The following is a 24,352-nucleotide window of genomic DNA, read 5'->3' on the forward strand; positions in this document are numbered from 1 at the left end:
CAGTACAAGAATGTTAAGCCGATAAAATACCTTTGAAAAGTCTTTCCAAATTCAAAGTGTTAGCAGGTGAGATTCAAACGCCTGCAATATAATTTATTTTATTCAGATAAAAACTATATGGAAACTGCAAGCGTATGTACACCGCCGCCATTGCCGTCACCGTGAGGTTCAGTATGCATTCCAAGGGCGATAAGGCCATCGTGCGCGCCTTACGCTGCATGTGCGAATGAAGGCGTGCGAGGGGAGCCGACTATCGGGACTGAATCTCGCCCGCGGGACGAAAGCGGGAAGGAAGCGCGTCGGTCTCCCGTCGTGCGCGAGGCGCCGAACTTTGCGGAGCACTGGCGGCAGGGGAGAGTGGGCATTCTACTCCGGCTGCAACGTCACGTGGGCCGGCTGCGCGCCGTCGGGCCGCCGTATTCTGAGACCGCCCTGCGTTGGCGGCAGAGTACAGGTGCGCCGGCAACAAGAATGTCACTTCTCTAGCTACTGCTGCACTGTTTCCTCACGACAGCGATTTGACAGGGAGTTTCCGCGGTCATCGAATTCGATGTGTTCATGTTTGCTTGTGCGCACGTGACACCATGCTTGTCAATATAGTTAGAGTGCCTATCTTAACAAATTTACCCGGGCGATAAAATATTTATCCTCACTTGCTATCCTCCGATTTGCTGTCGCAATCGACGTTTCGCCTTTCTGGCGAAGGTGCGACTTTTACGTTCAGTTAGCTCATGCATTCTGAACCGTCCGGGAACAAATCCATATGGCGCATTAGACAAACCTGTTAACGTTTTCAAAATGCACGATGTTTTGAATAACGTTTTCATACCTTTGCAAAACATTGTCACAACCGATATTAGCCCGTAATTTCAAAACTTGCTTCTGTTTACATTTGTACAAAATACTGTACGTTGCATTTTACAGAGAATTGCCAAGACATAGGAAATGATTTTTAATATATGTAAGCATTGACATATTGTAAGCAATGACTGAAATAGACTTTACACTCTGCGCTAACCCTGGCATCATACAAGATGTGGACGTGCTCGGCAAGGTGCGCTGCAGTGACCATAGGATGGTGAGAAATCGAATTAGCCTAGACTTGAGGAGGGAACGGAAGAAACAGGTACATAAGGAGCCGATCAATGAGTTAGCGGTAAGAGGGAAAATAGAGGAATTCGGGATCAATCTACAGAACAGGTATACGGCTTTAACTCAGGAAGGGGACCTAAGTGTTGAAACAATGAACGACAATCCTATGGGCATAAATAATGAGTGTGCAATAGAAGCCCGTGGTAACTCCGTTATACAGGTTACCAGTAAGCTATCGCAGGAGAGGGAAGATCTGATCAAAAAACGCCAATCTACGAAAGCCTCTGACCCTACAGCTAGAATAGAACTGGCCAAACTTTTGAAGTTAATCAACAATAGTAAGACAGCTCACATAAGCAAGTATAATATGGATAGAATTGAGCGTGCTCTCCGGAATGGAGGAAGCCTAAAACCAGTGAAGAAACTAGGAATTGGCAAGAATCAGATGTATGCGTTAAGAGACAAAGCCGGCCTTATTATTACTAATATGGATAAGATAGTTCAAGTGGTTGAGGAGTTCAATAGAGATTTACACAGTACCAGTGGCACCCACGATGATAACGGAAGAGATAATAGTCTAGAGGAATTCGAAATCCCACAAGTAACGCCGGAAGAAGTAAGAAAAGCCTTGGGAGCAATGCAAAGGGGGAAGGCAGTTGGGGAGGATCAGGTAACAGCAGATTTGTTGAAGTATCGTGGGCAGATTGTTCTAGAGAAACTGCCACCCTGTATACGCAATGCCTCATGAATTCGAGCGTACTGGAATTTTGGAAGAACTCTAACATAATCCTAATCCATAAGGAAGGGGACGCCAAAGACTTGAAAAATGATAGACTGATCAGCTTACTGTCATTTGCCTACAAACTATTTAATAAGGTAATCGCGAATAGAATCAGGGACACCTTAGACTTCTGTCAAGCAAAGGACCAGGCAGGATTCCGTAAAGGCTACTCAACAATAGACCATATTCACACGATCAATCAGGTGATAAAGAAATGTGCGAAATATAACCAACCACTAAATATAGCTTTCATTGATTGCGAGAAAGCATTTGATTCTGTCGAAACCTCAGCAGTCATGGAGGCATTACACAATCAGGGTGTAGACGAACCGTATGTAAAAATACTGTAAGATTTAAATAAAACATTTAAATAAAACACATTTTATTCTCTTTCAGGCCTGAGAAGGCGCGAAAACTGCAACACAAGAAATAAGGATATGTGGGAAATTAAAACATTTCGAACCACATATGGCGTACGAACGTTAGAACACCGGCTTCCACGACTTCTTAATGACCTATTCAGACAGGATATAACACCCCAATAAGTCACATTTCGGACCCCCTTGGCTTGCTTTCTTTCCTAAACTTTTTTTGTGATTTCTTAATGCAACTAAAGACAAATCGCTTAACAGAATTAGGATGTTTCACGATGGTATTCCTATGTTTTTTCTGTTCAAGTGCCTTTGCTATGTCATTGCATTGTGTAAACCATTAAAAACCTTCAATTTTTTTACCTTGTGTCTATGGCTTAATTCTTTTTTTTTAATAATTATGTATCAGATGCAGCCTTTATATACCATGTTTATATATTATTCTGTAGTGCAATGTGACCGCCGTGAGCAGTGGTTGTTTTTGTGTTATCTTCTTTTTACGTTACTTTTTATGCTACCGCCAAATAAGGGGGGCCATCGCTCTGTCAAGCTGTTGAAATACAACTTTTACTTCGGTCCCCCGGCATCATCATGTATGACGTGATGGTCGAAATAAACTTACATACTATTCAAAGCGTGTTTAGAGGAGGTATTTAGATACCTGGATTGGGAAGAATTAGGCATGAGAGTTAATGGAGAATACCTTAGTAACTTGCGATTCGCTGATGATATTGCCTTGCTTAGTCCCCCTTGCTCAGGGGACCAATTGCAATGCATGCAAACTGATCTGTACAGGCAAAGCAGAAGGGTGGGTCTGAAAATTAATCTGCAGAAAACTAAAGTAATGTTTTACAGTCTCGGAAGAGAACAGCAGCTTACGATAGGTAGCGATCACGGATCCGGATCATGAGACTGAAATAACCAGAAGAATAAGAATGGGCTGGGGTGCGTTTGGCAGGCATTCTCAAATCATGAACAGCAGGTTGCCACTATCCCTCAAAAAGAAAGTGTATAACAGCTATGTGTTACCAGTACTCACATATGAGGCAGACAGAGCAGTCATGGAGGCATTACGGAATCAGGGTGTAGACGAGCCGTATGTAAAAATACTGAAAGATATCTATAGCGACTCCACAGCCACCGTAGTCCTCCATAAAGAAAGCAACAAAATCCCAATAAAGAAAGGCGTCAGGCAGGGAGATACGATCTCTCCAATGCTATTCACAGCGTGTTTACAGGAGGTATTCAGAGACCTGGATTGGGAAGAAATGGGGATAAAAGTTAATGGAGAATGCCTTAGTAACTGGCGATTCGCTGATGATATTGCCTTGCTTAGTAACTCAGGGGACCAACTACAATGCATGCTCACTGACCTCGAGAGGCAAAGCAGAAGAGGGGGTCTAAAAATTAATCTGCAGAAAACTAAATTAATGCTTAACAGTCTCGGAAGAGAACAGCAATTTACAATAGGCAGCGAGGCACTGGAAGTCGTAAGGGAATACATCTACTTGGGGCAGGTAGTGACTGCGGATCCGGATCATGAGACGGAAATAATCAGAAGAATAAGAATGGGCTGGCGTGCGTTTGGCAGGCATTCTCAGATCATGAACAGCAGGTTGCCATTATCCCTCAAGAGAAAAGTGTACAATAGCTGTGTCTTACCAGTACTCACCTACGGGGCAGAAACCTGGAGGCTTACGAAAAGGGTTCTACTCAAATTGAGGACGACGCAACTAGCTATGGAAAGAAGAATGATGGGTGTAACGTTAAGGGATAAGAAAAGAGCAGATTGGGTGAGGCAACAAACGCGGGTAAATGACATCTTAGTTGAAATCAAGAAAAATAAATGGGCATGGGCCGGAAATGTAATGAGGAGGGAAGATAACCGATGGTCATTAAGGGTTACCGACTGGATTCCAAGGGAAGGGAAGCGTAGCAGGGTGCGGCAGAAAGTTATGTGGGCGGATGAGATTAAGAAGTTTGCAGGGATGACATGGCCACAATTAGTGCATGACCGGGGTAGTTGGAGAAGTATGGGAGTGGCCTTGGCCCTGCAGTGGGCGTAATCAGGATGATAATGATGATGATGACGATGATGATGATGGTGGAGCATTGGCATGACAATATCCGCAGCAAGTTTGATTGGAATTAGCTGTAGATCACCTATATCAGTAGCACTGGTATTGCGAAGATTCGAACAGTTAAGAAAAACTTGAGCTTCCGAGGCGGAAGTGAGGAATGAAGCTTTTGTGATATGTTGAGGCCAATTATAATGTACTGTCGCATTTCTGTCATTATGAGCTAGAGACAGTCATTGAACAAACGAGTTCTATTGTAGGTAATATGACAGCATTTCTTGATATCTGATGTTCCTTCTCAACCTAGAACAATAGAAGCCAAAGAAACACTTGCTGGTGTGCAATGGTTCACTTCAACGTCCCTTGGATCAATCGGCTCATTAATCGCTTTTGCCATCTTCCACTACAAAACAGGAATCTTTTCAAGTGTGATTTGCGGCAAACCCTCTGGCTTGATGTTTCGATTTCTGCTGTATTATACAAGGTGTAATATCTCTGCTCGCTGTACTAGTTAGCGGGTTAACCTCACGCAGTGTCGAGTTTGTTTCCTTCAGGTGTGTGTTATAGTTCTAGTTCTAGTTCATCCATTTCTGGGTAATTTTTTATCTAGACGCTGAGAACTCTTTCCAAAAGGTGACCTTCAATCCCTCACACTCTTTTTCAAGCTCCCGCATAGTAACATTGAGTGCAAATAGAACCTCAATACAAGCACAGGCAATAAAGACGGCACCAGCAAACAGCAAAAAAAGGCTAATACGGCAATTTAATATATAAGATTCAGAAGGTACCTTTCACAATTAAAGAAACGCTTGAAACCAATCGTTGCTATTCTGCCCCCCCCCCCCCCCCTCCCCCCCCAAAAAAAGAAAAGGTCCAGGTTGGAGGGACTTGCGTCCATGGACGTCTCCCCTGGTGGCGGTGCCATGCGAAGACCAGTGTTCGCAGGAACGAAGGTGCGTCCAGATATCATCGGCGAAAGGCGATAAGGCAGCCTTCTTTTTATGGTGCATGCGCGGTCCAGGTCACGTGCCGAGAAAGTAATGGTGGCCTGGAAGTCTGCTACGAGCGAAAAAATGTGTAATACAGAAGTTTGAAATCATTCGCTGTTACTGCTGCTGCCGAAATGAAGTGTCCAGGTTGGAAGCTGTTGCTTTTATGGACGTGCCTTGTGGTGGTGACGCCACATGCGGAACAGTGCCCACAGGTGTGAGCCTCAGTCCATGTATCACTGGATAAGAGTGCTCAGGCTCTGTTCTTACTATGGGGCATGCGCTGTTCAGGAAACGTGCCAGGAAAGTGATTACGGGCTGGGAGTCTGTCACAGGCGAAAGAAAGGTGCGTTAGAGCGCTGATCACTGCTTCTGCTGCCACAAAAAATATATTTTAATATTACCGAACATTTAGCGGTGAACCTATACAAAATGTTTATTTCTTGGGTGTAGGAAAGCTCGATGTTTACGATCGCACATGTTAGAAGGAACGCACGAAATAGGTGCTGTGAACAAATGTTGGTCCCCTCCAACCAAAGGAGTTAAGTATATGTTCAACAGCTAACCGCAGTGCTTTTCAAGCAAACTGGTCGTATGTTGAAACAAGCACTATGTTTTCCCGAACCAAGAGGGCCAGAGACCTGTGCATTTATTTGATGGTATTATTTAACAAACCTTATACAGACCGCCATGTCATATACAACACGGCACTCGGTGAAGCCAGGAAGCAACCGAGTAAGGCACATCTACAGCACTGCTATACTTTACCGTCAATGTCATTATTGCGTGACAGCACATAAATCAGCTAATGGAATACTCACGGCGGCTCTTCCTTAAGGATGAGGGACATTCTTCGCAAATACTCTTGGTTGGTCACCACCACTTTGTCATTCATATCTAGGGTGAGCTGCGTGTCCTTCAGGATGTTGTTGAGGAACAATGTCCACTTCACCTGAAAAAGACAACCATCACCACTTGTTTCAATAGAATATGTTTTAGCTTTTCCACTGATTCCCGAAACATTGGCCACACATGTATACTGTGCGCTGAATTGGAATGTTTTTTTTTAGATTTTTGCCACAGTTCCAGATACTTCTGTACGCTGATATGGGGTGCCAGCGTGGTTATGTCCAGTTCCGAACCGGGGCCTCTACTGAACTGCCTGACAGGCACAGATGCTTCCTAGACATGTGTGCCTGAAGTTAAACACATTAGAGTGGCACAAACATATTCTAAGGGAATTATAATAAACATTTCTTCGTGCGTTTAGGATGGTAAATGAGTTAGCGGACGCTTTGGCTTGTTTGTTGGTTATGATCACAGCACGCAAATTGAGGGACAATCATAGAATTCACAGCGCTGAACAGAACAGTGCCGTGTATGTCTATTTGATGAGCTGCTGTTAGAAGAACGGGAAATGCACTAGAAGCAGGTGATGCACGTTAAAATACCACAATGAAACTCTGGGGGGGGGGGGGGTGCAAAGTGGTTGCCGCCATGGCCAATATTTATTTACGCCCATCAGCCATGGTGCCATGAAATCCCGGGAGCGGCAGCTGCCGTGGTGGGCCAGGTCGAGCACCACCGTGTTCTATTCTCGGGCTACGAGCACGTGGACCGTCTTCATCTTCGCCGACTCTACGGTAGTCGTGCCACTGCCACTCTTAGTGCGAAGCTCGATTAAAGTATGCGCAAAAGGTGTGCATTGGCCGGTTCTTGGCTCGTGCTGAGGGTTCAAGACGTTGCGGGTTACAATGCTGAAGACGGTGTCGTCGGATGGCGGGCTACGCTGGCGGTGGCATTGGTAGTGTTGTTAGAAGTGTTAGTCATTGATAGGGTCGGGTTCCTCAAACTTGGAGATGTAGCATGCAGCAACGGCAGCGTAGGTTGTGAGCTACGCGCAACCACAATGATGTCGTAGTGCGAAATCACGACCTCCGGCAGGTTCTCGTAGAAGCGCGGACCTGCAGAAGTCAGGGCTCCGAAACAAAACAGTCTGGAAGTTCTAAGCCCCATGTGAGTGGTTGGTTACTCAGGCTGTTGATGGACAAATGATCCTGGAGCTGAAGAAACCAGATGACAGAGCTGCTCCTGTAAAACTTATGTTCTGTGTGAACACAGAACATAGGAAGGCTCGCCTGCTGTTTTTTGAGGTGAGATCTCGAATGCCAATAGCATCAGGGTTGCGCTGGTCGCTGAAGGCAACGTGAAGGTTCTACTTGTGGCATCGCCATGCTAGCGAAAGAGAAATTTGCGAATAGGTGATGAGTGGGCTGCCCCCTAATGAAGAGTGGACTGCATGAGGGAACGTCCAAGGAAGGAGAGCGGTGGATCGTAGAGTAGCTCAAAGCACTGGTGTTTGGCCCACTTAATCCCTTGGAAATAGTCGTCACGTAGCTGCCTTTCAGATGGGCAGGAAGCTCAGGGACTAAGTACAGGTTTGATGCTGGGGCCGGCGCGTGCTGATGATCGGCATGAGAGGACGCAGGCGATGTGGGACAACAAGAGGCGGAAAGACGCGATGGTTGAAATGGCGAGAGCTGTTCTGATGGAGCGCCAGCTGAATGCGACTGAGTGCTCAAGGTGACATAGTGAGTAAGGCTACCTGCAAGTCCTCGTAGAAGTCGGGGCACTGGGGTGGCAGATGGAGGGCCTGGAATGTAGACGGAGCCTGGAACCTTGTTTAGAATGAAATGGCTGTCCAGCGAAAGAATTGTAGCGGCAGCAGTATCGGCGTCGCACGAGAGATGACGTAGACGCTCGCGTCTACACGAGGCACGAGCGGCTGGCACGCTCGGGCACGGGCTAGCGTTCCGAAGTAGATTATTAAAAAGAATGCTACGCTAAGCGATCGAGTGTCGGTTCTTCCTTTCCTGCGAGAGCCCGAGACTTTACTGGTCTACGTGGTCGCTCGTCGCCACAGAATAATACGTGGACTCAGCAGTCATGGAGGCATTGCGGAATCAGGGTGTAGACGAGCCGTATGTAAAAATACTGAAAGATATCTATAGCGGTTCCACAGGCACCGTAGTCCTCCATAAAGAAAACAACAAAATTCCAATAAAGAAAGGCGTCAGGCAGGGAGATACGATCTCTCCAATGATATTCACAGCGTGTTTACAGGAGGTATTCAGAGACCTGGATAAGGAAGAATTGGGGATAAGGGTTAATGAAGAACACCTTAGTAACTTGCGATTATGGGAACAAAGAAAAACTGCGCAAAAAAGGACAAGACAGAGAAAGAACCACGCGACACAGGCGACACTGCGCCTGTGTCATGTGGTTCTTTCTCTGTCTTGTCCTTTTTTGCGCAGTTTTTCTTTGTTCCCATAATGTCATACCAACTAGCCCCTCACCGTACGCTTCTAAACTTGCGATTCGCTGATGATATTGCCTTGCTTGGTAACTCAGGGGACCAACTTCAATGCATGCTCACTGACCTGGAGAGGCAAAGCCGAAGGGTGGGTCTAAAAATTAATCTGCAGAAAACTAAACTAATGTTTAACAGTCTCGGAAGAGAACAGCAGTTTACGATAGGTAGTGAGACACTGGAAGTGGTAAGGGAATGCGTCTACTTAGGACAGGTAGTGACTGCGGATCCGGATCATGAAACTAAAATAATCAGAAGAATAAGAATGGACTGGGGTGCGTTTGGTAGGCATTCTCAGATCATTAACAGCAGATTGCCATTATTCCTCAAGAGAAAAGTTTATAACAGCTGTGTCTTACCAGTACTCACGTACGGGGCAGAAACCAGGAGGCTTAGAAAAGGGTACTTCTTAAATTGAGGACGACGCATCGAGCTATGGAAAGAATAATGATGGCTGTAACGTTAAGGGATCAGAATAGAGCAGATTGGGTGAGGGAACAGACGCGAGTGAATGACATCTTAGTTGAAATCAAGAAAAAAAAATGGCATGGACAACACACGTAATGAGGAGGGAAGATAACCGATGGTCATTAAGAGTTACGGAACGGATTCCAAATGAAGGGAAGCGTAGCAGAGGGCGGCAGAAAGGTAGGTGGGCGGATGAGATTAAGAAGTTTGCAGGGACAACATGGCGACAATTAGTACATGACCGGGGTGGTTGGAGAACTATGGGAGTGGCCTTTGCCCTGCAGTGGGCGTAACCAGGCTGAAGATGATGATGGCTGTCCAGCTGGATAAACCAGATGTCCTGCAGGTCGATGTAGAATTCCGGGACATCCTACAACCACCGGAAGTCTGGCGTACTGCTTGATGCCACGTCAGTGGCCTTGGTAGAGTTGGTGCGCGGAAGGCGGCACGGCTGGTTTCGGTCATTCAATGGTAGCTTGTTTGTGGGTAGTAGGCGCCAATATGTAGCCGCTGTGCTCATTGTTTATTTATGCCGGCCTGCCATGATGCCATGGGATCCCGGCGCGGCATCTACCGCAGCCGACCAGGTCGAGCGCCAGCGCGTTCTCTTCTCCCGCTACATGCACGTGAGCCGTCTTTTTCTTCACCGGCTGTGGAGGCGATAGTCGCGCCTCTACAATACTATCACAACTCTGTCGTACAAGAGCAAGTCTCCAACTTAAAAAGGTAATGGTGTGAAAAAGCGCTCGGGCCACTCCGGCTTCATATTTTTGTTTTGTTTCCAGGCGTAAACAGCGACTGCTGCACCTAATCTGGGTGTCAAATTATGTCCTTCTACTCCGAAGAACTGGCTTTATGATTATTACTGGCGACGTGCAATATGTGCACCAACTGGGCAGCTCGAAGCCAAGCAAAACGCTTGGCTTTAAAGATGCACACCTAGACATTCTTCCTACTTCATCTGCGAAAATTACTCAGAACGAGTACGACTGGACCGCAAGATCCTTGTTTGCGAATTCCGCGTCGTATTTCTTCGCAGCGGCTTTGTGCCTGTTTCTCTTCTAGTGCGTGCTGCCGATACTTGGGATTTCTTGACAGATATTGAAACTGTCTTAACGCGTGCTGCGTACACGCAAACAAATAGTGTCTCCATGCCACAACAACCTCGAAAACACGAAAACTGCTAACTGATGAAGCTCTCAATGTTGGCGTATTTCCCTGTGGCGCGTGACGGTGATTCCCACAGGGCCCACTCGACCAGATATCAACGGTTGGAGGGGCACTATCTTTCTAGACATAATGCAGGTTGGAAATCGGGAGCTCGAAACTTGGTGAATTTCTTCGAGGCTGAGAAAGACGGCAAGTGTATGATTAAAAATATTCGTTTTGAAGTTTCTTTGCACGGCGTTACCGTGTTACCATGGTCACTGCTGTTGGCCGAGCAAAGGCGCAGCGTGCGATTTTGGGAGCGCCAATGCTCACCGAACTGTGTGATCTTGCTATGACGCAACGTCGGCCTGACTACCGAGATTGTAACAGTGATGTTTGTGCTGTACGCAGACAGACTGGCAATGCCGCTTAAGGATGACCGGGCCTTTCTTGTCCGAAATCGAAAAAAAAAAATGTGCCGCGATTGAACGCTGTTAACCAAGTTCGTTGACTGATAGCATGGTTTCGCTTCCTATGGAAAAGGACACAGGCGCTGCTCGGTGCCGTCAACAACTACTGAATGTACAATTGCACCACAAGGCAGCGCATAGACTTTGCTCGGCTTGGCAGCAGTAGCAAGCGAATTGACCTTCATGCTGCATTTCGCTTGGACGCCAACGAACCCTGAAAAGCACAGCGCATGCGAATCTACCAGCATTTGTCTTCCTTTGGTCACATCGCCGATGGTTTTCAAGGTATGGGTGCCCACGTGGCTGCACGTGTCGCTAGTGTCAGGCTAAGTCCCACTTTGACCTTGCAGGTCAGACTTACGGAACTACGCGTTTTCTGGCTTTGCACTTGGTGTATTAGAGCTATACCTCTAAAATTTAGGAACTCGCCATATATCACGGCTAAATTCACGGCCTTTTCGGTACCGTTTGCACGTCCGGATATTTTGACCTTTTTCTGCTCAATTCATTAAAAAAAAAAACAGCCAAATTCGAGTATCAGCGACGTACGCGCGCCATGGAGAGAAATAGCAAAGCCCGAGCGCCAGTTGCAACCAAAAGTGCGGATGCGCCAGAGGAGAGTTGTTTACTTTTATTCAAGGTACTTAGTTATTAGCACTAAGAACCACGTCACCTGCAACACGATAGTATATTTCCCCTCCTTGCCAGAGCGAAAAAGTCCCCCGACATAGGTTTGGGGACTTTTTGATGGGAAATGTTCGCTCTGTTTCGCCTCAATGGTGCCTTTGCGTGATTACTAAAAACAGCGACGCGCCTTGATTCGTCGCCCGGCTAATCTACCGTCCAAACGGAATCGTAGTGACCGATAGATAGTCTTTAACGGCGAGGCGTCAGTTTTTTTTTTGTTTGCGTCAATGGCTGGCCCATGTTACTGCGGCAGCGCGTGGCATAATGTTCGCTGCTTTGCTGTGGCACAAGTCATCGCCGACGGGAGGCGCCCCTCCCTCATAGGCGTATGCTCTGCGCATATGCCGGCGTGAACTTGACGCCTTCTTCTTCTTCATCATCATCATCGTCATCACTATCATCATCAGCCTGTTTTCTATCCACTGCAGGACAAAGGCTTCTCCCTGCGATCTCCAATTACCCCTGTCCTGCGCCAACCAATTCCGTCTAGCACCCACGAATTTCCAAATTTCATCGTTCCACCTAGTCGTCTGCCGTGCTTGAGAGCGTTTGCCTTCTCTTGGTGCGTATTCTGTTACCCTAATTGTCCAACGGTTATCAAATCTGCGCATTACATGACCTGCCCAGCTCCATTTCTTTCTCTTGATGTCAATTACAAAGTCGTCTATACCCGTTTGCTCTCCGATCCAAACCACTCTCTTTCTGTCTCTTAACTTTATGCCTAGCAATCTTCGTTCCATCGCTCTTTGCGCGGTCCTGAACTTGTTCTCAAGCTTCTTTGTCAGTCTCCAAGTATCTGCCCCATATGTCGGCACCAGTAAAATGCAATTATTTTACACCTTCCTTTTCAATGTAATGGTAAGCTTCCAGTCAGGAGCTCACAATGTATGCCGTATGCAATCCAACCCATTTTTATTCTTCTGTGAATTTCCTTCTCATGATCAGCTTTCCCTGTGATTACTACTTAGGTAACCGTACTCCTTCATAGACTTTAGAGGCTGACTGGTGATCCTCAACTCTTGTTCCTTCTCCCGGTTATTCATCATAATCTGTCTTCTACATATTGATCTTCAGCCCCACTCTTACACTCTCTTTGTTAAGGTCCTCAATGATTTGTTGTAACTCGTCCGCAGTGTCGCTGGATAGAACAATGTCGTCGGCAAACCGAAGCTTGCTGAGGTATTCGCCGTCCATCCTTACTTTTAAGCCTTCCCAGTTAATAGCCTCAATACTTCTTACAAGCACTCAGTGAATAGCAATGGATAGATTGTGTCTCCCTGTCTAACCCTTCTTTATAGGTATCTTCCTGCTTTTGTTGTGTAGAATTAAGGTAGCTGTAGAACCTCTGTAGATATTTTCCAATGTATTTAGGTAAGCTTTCTGTACGCCGTGATTAGGTAATGCATCTGCGACTCATAGTATCGCTACTAAATCAAATGCCTTTTCGTAATATATGAAATCCATATAGATGTGCTTATTGTACTCTCCGAATTTTTCGATAACCTGATTAATGACATGGTTATGATCAATTGTAGAGTATCCCTTCCTGAAGCTAGCCTGTTCCCTTAGTTGACTAAAGGCTACTGTTGTCCTTATTCTACTGGAGAATATTTCTTAAATACTTTATATTTTAAAGGGCCTACGATTTTACAATTCTTTTTGTCTATCAGTATGTTTGCATTCTTCCAGTTTTCTGGGACCCTCGCAGCCGATAGACACTTAGTATAAAGAGTTGCCAGTTTTCCAAGCTATAGGTCTTCTCTATCTTTGATTAAATCGACTGTTATTCCATGTTCTCCTGCCGCTCTTCCACGTTTCACGTCTTGCAAGGCCCTTCTGGCCTCATTGCTAGTTATAGAAGGAGTTTCTGCATTCTGTTCATTACTCTTTCTAATGGAGGTATCCTGAATTCTCTGGGTACTGTACAGGTCAGTATAGAAGCATTCCGCTTGTTTTACTAAAACTTCAAGATTACTGATGATACTACCCTGACTTCCTTTCAGTGCGTACATCTTGCTCTGTCCTATACCAAGTTTCTTTCTCACCTATTTCAGGCTGCGTCCATTTTTTACGGCTTCTTCAGTCTTTCTCATTGTATAGTTCCAAATATCATTTATTTTGGCCTTGTTGATAAGTTTTGACAGTTCCGCAAATTCTATCTTATCTCTTGATTTGGACACTTTCATTGTCGTTTATTTATTAGCTCATTTGTCACTAGGGAGAACTTGCATACTGGCTGCCTTGGTGCCTTGCCTCCCACTTCAATTGCTGCCTCTTAAGCCAGCGAAGTTATGGTTTCATTCATTATATCTATGTCGTCTTCATCCCTCTGTTCTAAGGCTGCATATTTGTTTCCAATATCTAGCCTGAATTTGTCTGGATTTAGTCTTACTGCCTCTATGTTGACCTGTTTCTTCTTGGCCACTTTTACTCCTTCTCTCTTCAACTGAGGTGAATCCTTGCCCCCACTAATTTATTATCACTGCACTTTACCCTACCTATCACTTCTATATCATGCACTATGCTGGAATCAGCAGAATGTATGAAGTCAATTTCATTTCTTGTTTCACCATTAGGGCTTTTCAAAGTATGCTTTTTGTTGCTGTGCTTCCCGATAAAAGGTGGTAATTATTCGAAGTTTATTCCTTTCTGCGAATTTTACCTGCATCTTTCCTGTAGCGTTCCTTGAATATACGCCATAGTTACCAGTTGCTTGTTCACCAGCCTGCTTTACCCCCACTTTTGCATTTAAGTCGCCGATTACTACAGTATACTGAGTTTGCACTTTCCTCATCGCTATTTCAACATCTGCATAGAAGTGATATACTTCCTCATCATCGTGACTGGATGTTGGAGCGTAGGCTTGCACTACCTTGAATCTATATCTCTTAAGTTTGAATAACTTTGATTACGACTACAGCTACACTCTCTATAATGATGTAGAATTCATCAATGCTGCCCGCTATATCCTTACGGATTAGGAATCCTACCTCGTATTGCTTCTTGTATGCTTCTTCTCAATAGCAGAGGACATGGTCGTTATTCGGCAATGTATAAGCCTCACCAGTTCGTCTGATCTCACTAAGGCTGATCATATCCCAAACAATGTCTGATAGTTCCCCAGAGTCCTCCTAAGCTAGCCTCACTCGACAGACTTCGGCAATTAATGGTTGACAGGGTGAGTTTCCATTGGCGGTCTGTGCAGCCCCCATACGTTCTAGCACCCTCTGCTGCGTTACAAGTTTGTGCGCCGCCTTGGTCAGGTACTCCGCAGCTGCTGGAGATTGAGGGCCATGGGTTTGTTGAAGGAATCATTTGCGAGGTAGTGGCCGAATACTGCACCAGGAAGCTCGATTCCTGTTCTGGTGAGGGAGTGTCTTTGTTGAAGCTTATTGGGCGTTCATATTTGGCTGTACTTGGATTATTGTAGCCGAACTCACTCTCGGCACCTTTTGCTGGTGTCAGGCGTCACTCCTAGCTTGCAGATTTAGTCCATTGAAGGAGGTGAATTTGAAGCTTACCATCGTCACATTAAAAAAGACTTATAGAAGGATTAGAACTTCTGACTATGGCAACCCAGCATTGCACATAGCTCAGTCAGATAATTCCGTAGGCGGTGAGGCTACCTTATCGCCGGCAAGTATAGCCCAGAGGGCCCTACGTGCCTAAAAACTTATGAATGTATGTGTTTTCCTGATCGCGATAGGCAACTCACTATAGAACGATATCCAAACGGTTCTGGCCTCGTAGTTCCGGTGTCGCACGTGCGCAGACGGCCGTAAACTCGGTTAGGCAAATCCTGCAGGCGTACCGATGTTCTTCTACAGTTGCGAATACATGCTAGTGATCTACAGGAGTACAAACGAAAACCCCCCAAAACGAATATAACTGCAAATGTAGAAATCTGTGTGTGAAATTTGCGACTGTTGGTACGTTTTTTTTGTCATTGTTTGCGTGCTACTGCAAACCTTCTCATCACTTCTTCTCTTCCGTTAGCGCTAGGATTGTTTTTCTGGAGGGGGGGGGGAGGGTGTCTCTAACTAGAATTTTTAGCGCGAGGCATGCCGGTAGAGTCAGTTTAAGTCCATTTGGAATGTCTCTAATGCCTGAAAACATGCTTGACTAATCCGTGGCATACGGGTCTTGATGATCGCGGCAGGTGGCATGGCAAAGTATTTCTCAATGGTTCCAACATCGTAGTTTCGGAGTCTCCCGTACGCAAGCGGCCTTGAACGCAGCTAGATACACGATATATTTTCGGAGGAATTTTACAGCACTTAAAATTAGTGTGAAAAAAGAACATAAGAAAATGAAAAAAACCTTTAGCGCTTACCGCAAATTCACTAGACGCGCGCGCAGGGAACTACACCAAACAGTTCACGGTCTTGGGCTGCCTGCCTTGCATCGGAGAAGTCTTTCCGAACGAGACGGACCTGGTACTGATGCACCGCGCAAGGCTGAGACGCCTGAGTAGCTTAAGCGCCATAAAACCCAATACAATCTAATCCAATCGTATGGGAGGAGGGCGCACTGACAGAGACTTTCGCTCAAAGGCAAATCCTCAGTGTCGCGACGTGCCGTCAAGTAACAGTTCTGAGCCGCGCGTAAAATATGCAACCTTGGAAGCGGCCGTGCTCTAAGGTTTTATGCGCTTATACGACGCTCCCTTTAAAGGGGCACTAAAGGTTAATGGTAAGTCAACGTGGACTGTTGAAATACCATCCAGAAACCTCGAAACGCTTGTTTCATGCGAAGAAGAGACATATTTAAAAAAAAAGGTGTTCTGAAGCGTCCTCGTACCTCTAGCGCAGTTCAGATCGCCTAACCCCGATTGAGAAGTGGTGACGTCATGGCCTCATAGTGACGTTGCGCCGTCGGTGAGTAAAACGGCGCCCACAGACGGCATTACTGCTTTTCTGCACAAAACGCTAACGCGCGGCCTGAAACAGAGCCAAGACAGACCCAACAGCAGCGCGAAAGCGGAGCTATGGTGGCTAGCGGAAGGGAAAGCACGCAACGACAAGCTGGTTCTTCAGTTTATGACGCCACCTTTGACGACGTTGACGCTCGTTGCAATGAACGACCCCGACAACGACACATTGGCTCGCGATGCTGCGCTCGACTTCAGCGATTTAAGCACTGATGAACGTGACCTGCTGCTGAGGACCTGTGCTGCCGGCGTCATTGCGCACTACTGCGGCGGCAACTGTATGTCATGGCTGTACATGTTCGCAGATTTGTAGCTTTTCCTTCGCGGAAACAAAATGCCGCACTCACCGCCCCGTCTTCGACCTGCAGTTGTTCATGCGCTTCAGAGAATGCAGGCAAGACCAATGGAAAAGCGCTACGGGAAAGCATTGCTTTGAAGGGCACTCCACACGACATCAGTAAGTCGGCGTTGAACTCGTAATCGTCTGGACGAAAGTGCAGCGAGCACACTATACGATTTTTCGGCTCTTTGCCATCGCGTTGTGGCAGGGGTACGGCACTTCACCACTTCGAACGGAGAGGCTCACTCGTTGGCACACAGTGATAAGTAAGGTTGGATTCGCCGCTGCAACTGCCCTTGACCAAGTTCCGCGGACCGTTCACGCATCCTACATCACATGGACTTTCCAAATGCAAGTTCCGCCAGCCAGCAGAACCAGCGCAGCACGACGCGATAGCGAAACAACTCAAACTCCAAAGCGCGCGCGGCGCAGAGTCGAACGAAAACGAAACCTTTCGACCAGTCATATTTCTGAAGTGTAACAGAAGTAGACAATCGAACAGAAGTAGAAAAGTAGCATTTTCTTCCACCTTATAACCTAATGAAATGATCTATTTAATACGAGTAGTTGAGTACTAGTGACATAAAGTATGATGAGGAGTGCCTTCGTCATCGGTCTAGTACCGGAATGTCGCGGGGGGGTCTCAAATCGTGTCATGCATTTACCTGAATTTCTCGGTTACTAAAGCTCTGTTCGCGTTCATATTGACGTCGTAGACGTTATAGAGCATTGCTTTATCACTTTAACTTGACTTCATAGTAACCTTTAGTGTCCCTTTAAGCTACACCGTAAGCTTCTGCCTGCGATCCGTTAGACAATGTTTATACACTTCGTGCGGGAAACCTATTAAGTCACGTGTGCCGCCGAGCTTGCAACATGGGCAATTTAGGAGTTGCCGATACACGCTCGTGATCTACGGGAGTACAAATGGAAACCCACAAAAACGAATAGACGTACATATATATGCGACATATATATACGTATATATATACACATACGTATATGTACGCGGAAAATTCCGCTCCCAAACGCATCGGAAGAATCCGCCACCGGGTACTGTGCGACACAGAGCTCATACCGCTACTTTAGTTTCAAATAATAATAACGTGCACGATGTGTTTGCTTCAATCACTAAAAGGAGGGCATCTCAGTAGCCGCATATCGGCAGAGCGTTTCAAAGCTCTCTGCAACCCATTTCGTAAATCTTACGTGCCTAAAGACTTAATGATGTATCCGCGAAAGATGTGTTTCCTGATCGCGATAGGTAACACAATATAGAACGATTTCTAAACGGTTCTGGCCTCGTAGTTCCGGAATCGCCCATGTGCAGACGGCCGCGAACTCGGCTTGGCAAACCCCACTGTCGTACCTACGGACTTTTACAGTTGCACTCAAAGTATACGGCGCGCGCCCACGAAGTTATCACAGTTGCACTTTACGCGGAACACATGGCGATGGCTGAAATTCACCCGGAGTATCCATACAATTGCTATTGCAACAAGAGCCTGTCCGTCACGGGATACTCACGACGGACCCCTCTATCACGAGTGCTGCACTAACACGGCCAACACACCATGAAGTACGGGCTTACTATAAGCAGGCCTATTCCGGAGCACGTATGCGGTATCAGCTCAGGAAAGGACAAGTGGACCAAAGCGCCCGTTTTCATCCGTGGTACAGCAGTACCTACGAAAGCCAGATTCCGAGAAGTACCCGTATGTATCTCTAGCAACTCACGCATTCGCTTGAAGCTGGGGCAAATAAGCAGCAGCAGATCTGACGAGTTGCAATCCGGACAGGCCGCCATTGGAATATGAACCTGGCAAAGTTTAACGCTAGAACGTTATCTAGTGAGGCGAGTCTAGCAGCGTTATTGGAGGAATTAGAGGGCAGTAAATGGGATATAATAGGGCTCAGTGAAGTTAGGATGCCAAAAGAAGCACATACAGTGCTAAAAAGCGGGCACGTCCTGTGCTACCGGGCCTTAGCGGGGACACGAGAACTAGGAGTCGGATTCTTGATTAATAAGAATACAGCTGGCAACATAGAGGAATTCTATAGCATTAACGAGAGGGTGGCAAGCCTTGTTGTGAAACTCAATAAGAGGTACAAAATGAAGGTTGTACAGGTCTACGCCCCTACATCCAGTCATGATGACCAGGAAGTCGAAAGCTTCTATGAAGACGTGGAATTCCCTACGCACGACGGCATTCTCTACCACCACAATATCAGCCCCTATGGCCCTGAGTTGCCCTTTGCCCTTCCTCTTTATCTGCCATCCGTCGTTCTCGAACAACTTCGCAATGCACCGACGGCGGGACACCTTAGAGTATTCCCTACATATGACCGTGTACGACGCCGGTGTCAGCGCCGGGAGAAACCTACCCTGCCACCTGACGGACGACTCCATCCAATGGAAGTTCCCTCTGAAGCTTTCTTTCGCCTTGGCCTTAACCCGCTTGGTCCTTTTCCGACGACGGAGAGAGGGAATAAGTGGATCGCCGTCACTACTGGTTACGTGACGCGCTACGCGATAACAAAGGCGTTGCCGACTAGTTGCACAACTGATGTCGCCAATTTTCTCCTCCATGACGTCATTCTCCACCACGGCACACCTCGACAGTTGCTTACAGCCCACAGCCACTCGTTAATCTCTCGAGTTGCCGACGACTTGCTCCTCTCTTGTGCCATTTACCACAATCTGTCCACCGCCTACCACCCACAAACCAACGGTCTTACGCAACGTCTCAACCGAACACTGACAGAGATGCTGTCGATGTACGTCTCCAACAATCACCGCGACTAGAACGCCTCTCTGGCCTACGTGACGTTCGCGTATAACTCGTGCCGACATGACACCGCAGGGTTTTCATCCTTTTATTTTTAAAGCGAGAGCTTTACTGGCCGCGAACTTGCGCTTTCGCCGTGGCAGTGATCCGAGGAGGCACATGACGTCACAGCGCGCGTCTCTCCGCGGATATTTCTCTCTCTTTCTCTCTCACTCCCTAGTCACTACTGCGCATGCGCCACTAGTAGCACCGAGCAACAGGCGTTCTGCCGCTGCGCAGCGCCGCGCCTATCGGCCGCTGCCCTTTGGTATGACGTCACATGGCGTTCCTCGTCGTATTCCTCGCGAAGCGGGCGGCACCGTTCCTCGACGCCGCTCGCTTGCTTCGCCAGCTGCGTTGCATGCCTGATAACATGTCGGAGGATTGAAAAGGAGAGCTCGCGTGCGCCGCAACCACAGTTGCGGCGGCAGTATGGACGGCGACAATTCTGATAAGCGTGGGGAGGGTTGGGGTGCGATCGGAGATTGTTGTTCATTGCGTACGTTCGGTAACCGGCGCGCACGACTGGCCTACTCCTGCGCCGACGTCGCCAGCCGCGGGGCGCGGCCACGTTTTTGATGACGTGAAAATGACGACACGCTCCTGTCAATCATCTTGCTACCGAGCATGTCGTATGCTAGGCGCCGAACCCGACGGGAGTTTGGAAGTTTCGAGCGATCATACGCTCGTTACGCAACCGATTTCGCATCGCGCGTCTGAAGGATTGGATTGGATCGAACCGTCGGCTGCGGAATAGAACGTTTGGCTCCGATCCATAGCTTGATTCGAGAACATGACGCTTGCGTTGGCAACTTAGGTTGATGCGCTGGCGTTGCTCGAGCAGGATGGAGAGCGGGTGACGGTGCGAAACGCGTTTGCAGAAATGGCAGAAAGTGAATTCCAGCGTCGCTTTCGTTACTCAAAACAAACAGTGATTTCGTTGTAGAGCAAAATCGACCCCATCATCGGTGCACGCGAGCCACTGCAATGTTATTGCTGCCTCTTGAAAACTGTGCCACTGTTCCCGTCGTTTCATTTTTCATTTTTCTTCTCGCTGTGCGCAACACCACCTAGGGACGACGCAGAAAAAATAATAGTTATAAATTGCCGTATTCACACATACTACTATTGAAAACGTGTTTATTCTTGAGAAGAAAAAGAATTCATTTTTTAAGATAAGGATTTCATTCATCGGAAGACTAGAGACATTTCGCTTTGTAGTATACTCTCTGTAAGCAGATGACAAACAAGGGAAGTAAACTTGCGGGCAGTTCAGCGCTTGCCGATTGGCTGCCCTCTCCGCCCCGTTCTCAAAACTTTTGGATACTGCCACTTTGTGACGTTGCAGCAACCGAACAGAACGCGTATCGAAGAAAGATCTCCGATCACGCCTCTGGAATCGACATTGGAACGAGATGAAGAGGAAACAAATCGCCCAGAAAACAGACGAACAGCGCGCCGAACGATTGGCTAAACTAACCTGGACTTGCAATCAAGACTAACCAAGCCTAACCATGCTATGCCTTAGCTTTCGCTACGTATATCCTGGCATAGCGGAGCTAAGCCACTGCCTCTTTTTTGTATGTTCGCTACCCCACAATGCCTTTTTCACCATCCTACCTTCTGATCCACGTGTTGCAAGTGAGTACGCTCGTGAAGTCCTCGAGCGCACTCGCATGGCACGTCAAGTCAACCGATCTCTTTTGTGAGCTTCGCAGCGTATGCAAAAAGAGCGTAGCGACCGGTGCCATCGCGATATTGAGTTAGCCCCAGGTGCTTGGACACTCCTTTGGTCACCATGTCGTCGGGTCGACCTCTCCCAGAAGCTTCTCTTTCGCTACGCAGGGCCTTATGAAGTCCTACGCCAAGGTAACGACGTCAATTACGAGATCTCGCCATTACAGTTTGATCCCTCCTCAAGTGTGAAAGCTGTTGACACCGCGTACGTTTCGCGGCTGAAGGCATACTTCGCTCGCAGTTCGTCGCCTAACATGCGCCGAGACGGCGCTTCAGCACTCTGGGGTCCTGTTGCGGAAGGATAAAAGAAGAGAAAGGGAGAAGAAGATCGTGAAACGCTGGCTGCTGCGTGTCGCTGCAGGCCAGATACCTTAACTACATTGAATCTGCTTGCATATATACTTTAAACCAGTCTGTCTATACTCCCAACATCCCCGTAACAATATATATGTCTGCGACCTTAAAAAGGAAGACAAATAAGATGGCGTGCTGCCTAGCCTTGACCACACCTCGGCCGCCACGGGGTAGTTCACGACGAGCCCTTTCGCCACCGCTACACTCAGCTTTTGATCAGGCCTTTGTCCTTTTCGCTTGTATGCTGTGTACCTTTGAGTGCTCTAGCAGAGATTAAATAATCAGTTTTCAAGTTTAGTGAAATTTGGAAGCTTATTTGTGGCGCAAATAAAAACAAGGATACATCTTCAGCAGTAAATTAGCTGGACCCGAAGTGAACGATCCGAGGGACCTTCTGTATCAGAATGAAATGAGGATAATGATATTCTTACAAGCATGGTAATCTTGTGTGATTTGAGTACACTCCACAAGATGTAGTGGCACACTACATCTTGTAGAGGTAGAGGTAGAAGACGTTCGCCTAGCCATAGCGGAATCCCGGCTGGCGCTCCAGGCCGTCGGTCATGTCGTGTCCCAATAAACGCTCTCTTCACCGAGCGCCCCTACAGAGTGCTGCAGGTACGGGTTACACGAGGTATTAGGCAGCCGCAACCCCTTCAAACGCGCCAGAGCCGCCATACTGCCGGTCTCTTCGCCGACAACAGTCAGCATGCCCCAGAACGATGGATTACAGCCAGCGCCTCTTGCAACCGCGAAAAGGTCCACTAACCACGCTCGTTTGCGCGAAGAGCGGGAGAAAATGTGGATGAGTGGATAGGGTGAGCTGATATAACCACTGAAGTTCAGTGTTTGACGGAAGCCCGTCTGGTCGGGATGAAACATGGTTAAAAGGGTAAACAAAAACCCGGGGCACTTCGCCGACCAAATAAATATTTAAAAGAAAAGAAGACGTTTCGGCTCCCACACGGGAGCCTTGTTCACAGGTAAAATAAACAAAGGTGCTCGAGCAGCTCGCTTAAATATTCTAGAACACGTGACGCAGGCAGCGCGCATACACTGACGGTAGATTGCCATCGCTCCTGTTCAGAGTGTGTGGCGTAGTCTGGATCATGAGGGACTCAAGATAAAGGCGTCGAGATAGCCTTTTTTCCCTGGCAAGGACACGTGCCTTCCCCCAGTCGATTGCGTGGCCGCTTGAAGTGGCATGCTCAGCCAAGGCACTGGATTTCACATCTTCTTCGTCTTCTTTTCTTTTAAATCTTTATTTGGTCGGCGAAGTGCCCCGGGTTTTTGTTTACCCTTTTAACCATGATATAACCACTGTAACTCGGTCCCGAAGCTTGACAACTTCGTCTTCTTTTTGAGAAAAACCGTACTGATGTAGTTTGAGAATCACGAAAAGTCCTCAAGAACGTGGGAACTCTTTACTGAGGACAAAGAAAAATATTTTCACCACTCCGACGTTGAAAAGAAACGTGCGGAAAGGGCCTCGCGAGGCCAGTCGCGCGGAAATTTTCCGTGTAATCGCGAGCTTTTTCACGTTCGCAAAAATACTTTTATGTAGTACCTATTAAGTAACAGAAAACAGTGTCGGGAGGTTTAATGTTGATCTACAATGTTATCATCACTTTTTTATCTAATTATAATATTTCAGCAGTTGTTTAATTAATTTAGACTAACTATGCAGCAACGCGCAATTCAAAACATGTATGAGTACCTCCTAGCGATGACAAATAACATCACCTTGATTCTGTCCAGCTACGTGGCATTTACATAAGCTTATATCTTGGTGCAAGTTAGTTGGGGCCACCTGTATACGCACTTATATTGTTCGGAGGGAAACAAGCTCCAGTGCTGTTTATGAACGCAGACACTAACACAGATGGCTCAAGCAGACATCTTCAAGTATGGCGACTGAAGCGCTAGCGGCAACAACACACACTTCAAACTCATCGTCTTTGGCAGGCCCGTCCTAGTCTTCTTCGCCACGAAATTAACGCGCCAACAATAGAGCGCCATTCTGAAGCAAGCTAATGTGGCGCAGCAACCGTTCGCAGGTAGGGCTTCAAATGGTTGACATGAACGTCATCAAGTCTTGGTTGTGCAGATGATGGGCCCGAGTCTGCGGGAACAGTCCCATAAGTTGCATCTGATAGCTGTCGCATAATTCTATAGCGGCCTAAATAACGCAGCAAAAATTTTTGTGATAGGCGAGCGAGGTGAGATGGTTGTTACAAGAGTACGGTAGAGCCAGGTCAGAACTTGATGTCCCTGTGGTACCTATCGTTATGGAACTTCTGGGAATTTTGGCACGCATTGAGGCGACCACGAGCAATCTGATGGGCCTGTGTTGCCTTGCTAATTGCATGGTAAGCGCACGGACTGCGCGAATATATTCCACAAGTCAGTATGGTGTCTGTGGCCAGCACAGACTTGCGGCCAAATAGTAGGTAAAACTGCGAGTACCCAGCCATGTCATGGCGGAAAGAATTATACGCGAAGGTGACATGTGTTAGAAGAGCGTCCTAGATCAGATGGTCTGCAGAAACGTACATCGCTTCCATGTCGGTTATCGTTCTTTAAGGTATTTGTATAAGGCCGTTCGTTTGTCTGTGGATGACAAGTTGTAGCGAATTGATGCTCACTTGACCATGAAAGGAGGATGTCGTCAATGACAAGAAGTAACGTCCCCAATCTGTGAAGGCTTG

General features: G+C 47.1%; 1 protein-coding gene across 11 annotated transcripts in view; it reads right to left on the reverse strand.

Moving 5' to 3' along the window:
- LOC135897954 (neprilysin-1-like) overlaps window positions 1-24,352 on the reverse strand; it is a 752,274-nt gene that overhangs the window by 267,786 nt on the left and 460,136 nt on the right. For all 11 annotated transcript variants that reach the window (XR_010563211.1, XR_010563210.1, XR_010563209.1 and 8 more), the window contains one exon: window positions 6,133-6,263. Coding sequence is in view for 8 of the 11 variants with exons in the window: in XM_065426667.1 (XP_065282739.1) it covers window positions 6,133-6,263 (131 nt within the window). In the remaining 3 variants the exon portion in view is untranslated. The remainder of the gene's footprint in view (window positions 1-6,132; window positions 6,264-24,352) is intronic.

The sequence above is a fragment of the Dermacentor albipictus genome, chromosome 2 (genome assembly GCF_038994185.2).
Source record: "Dermacentor albipictus isolate Rhodes 1998 colony chromosome 2, USDA_Dalb.pri_finalv2, whole genome shotgun sequence".
Lineage (NCBI taxonomy): Eukaryota > Metazoa > Arthropoda > Arachnida > Ixodida > Ixodidae > Dermacentor > Dermacentor albipictus.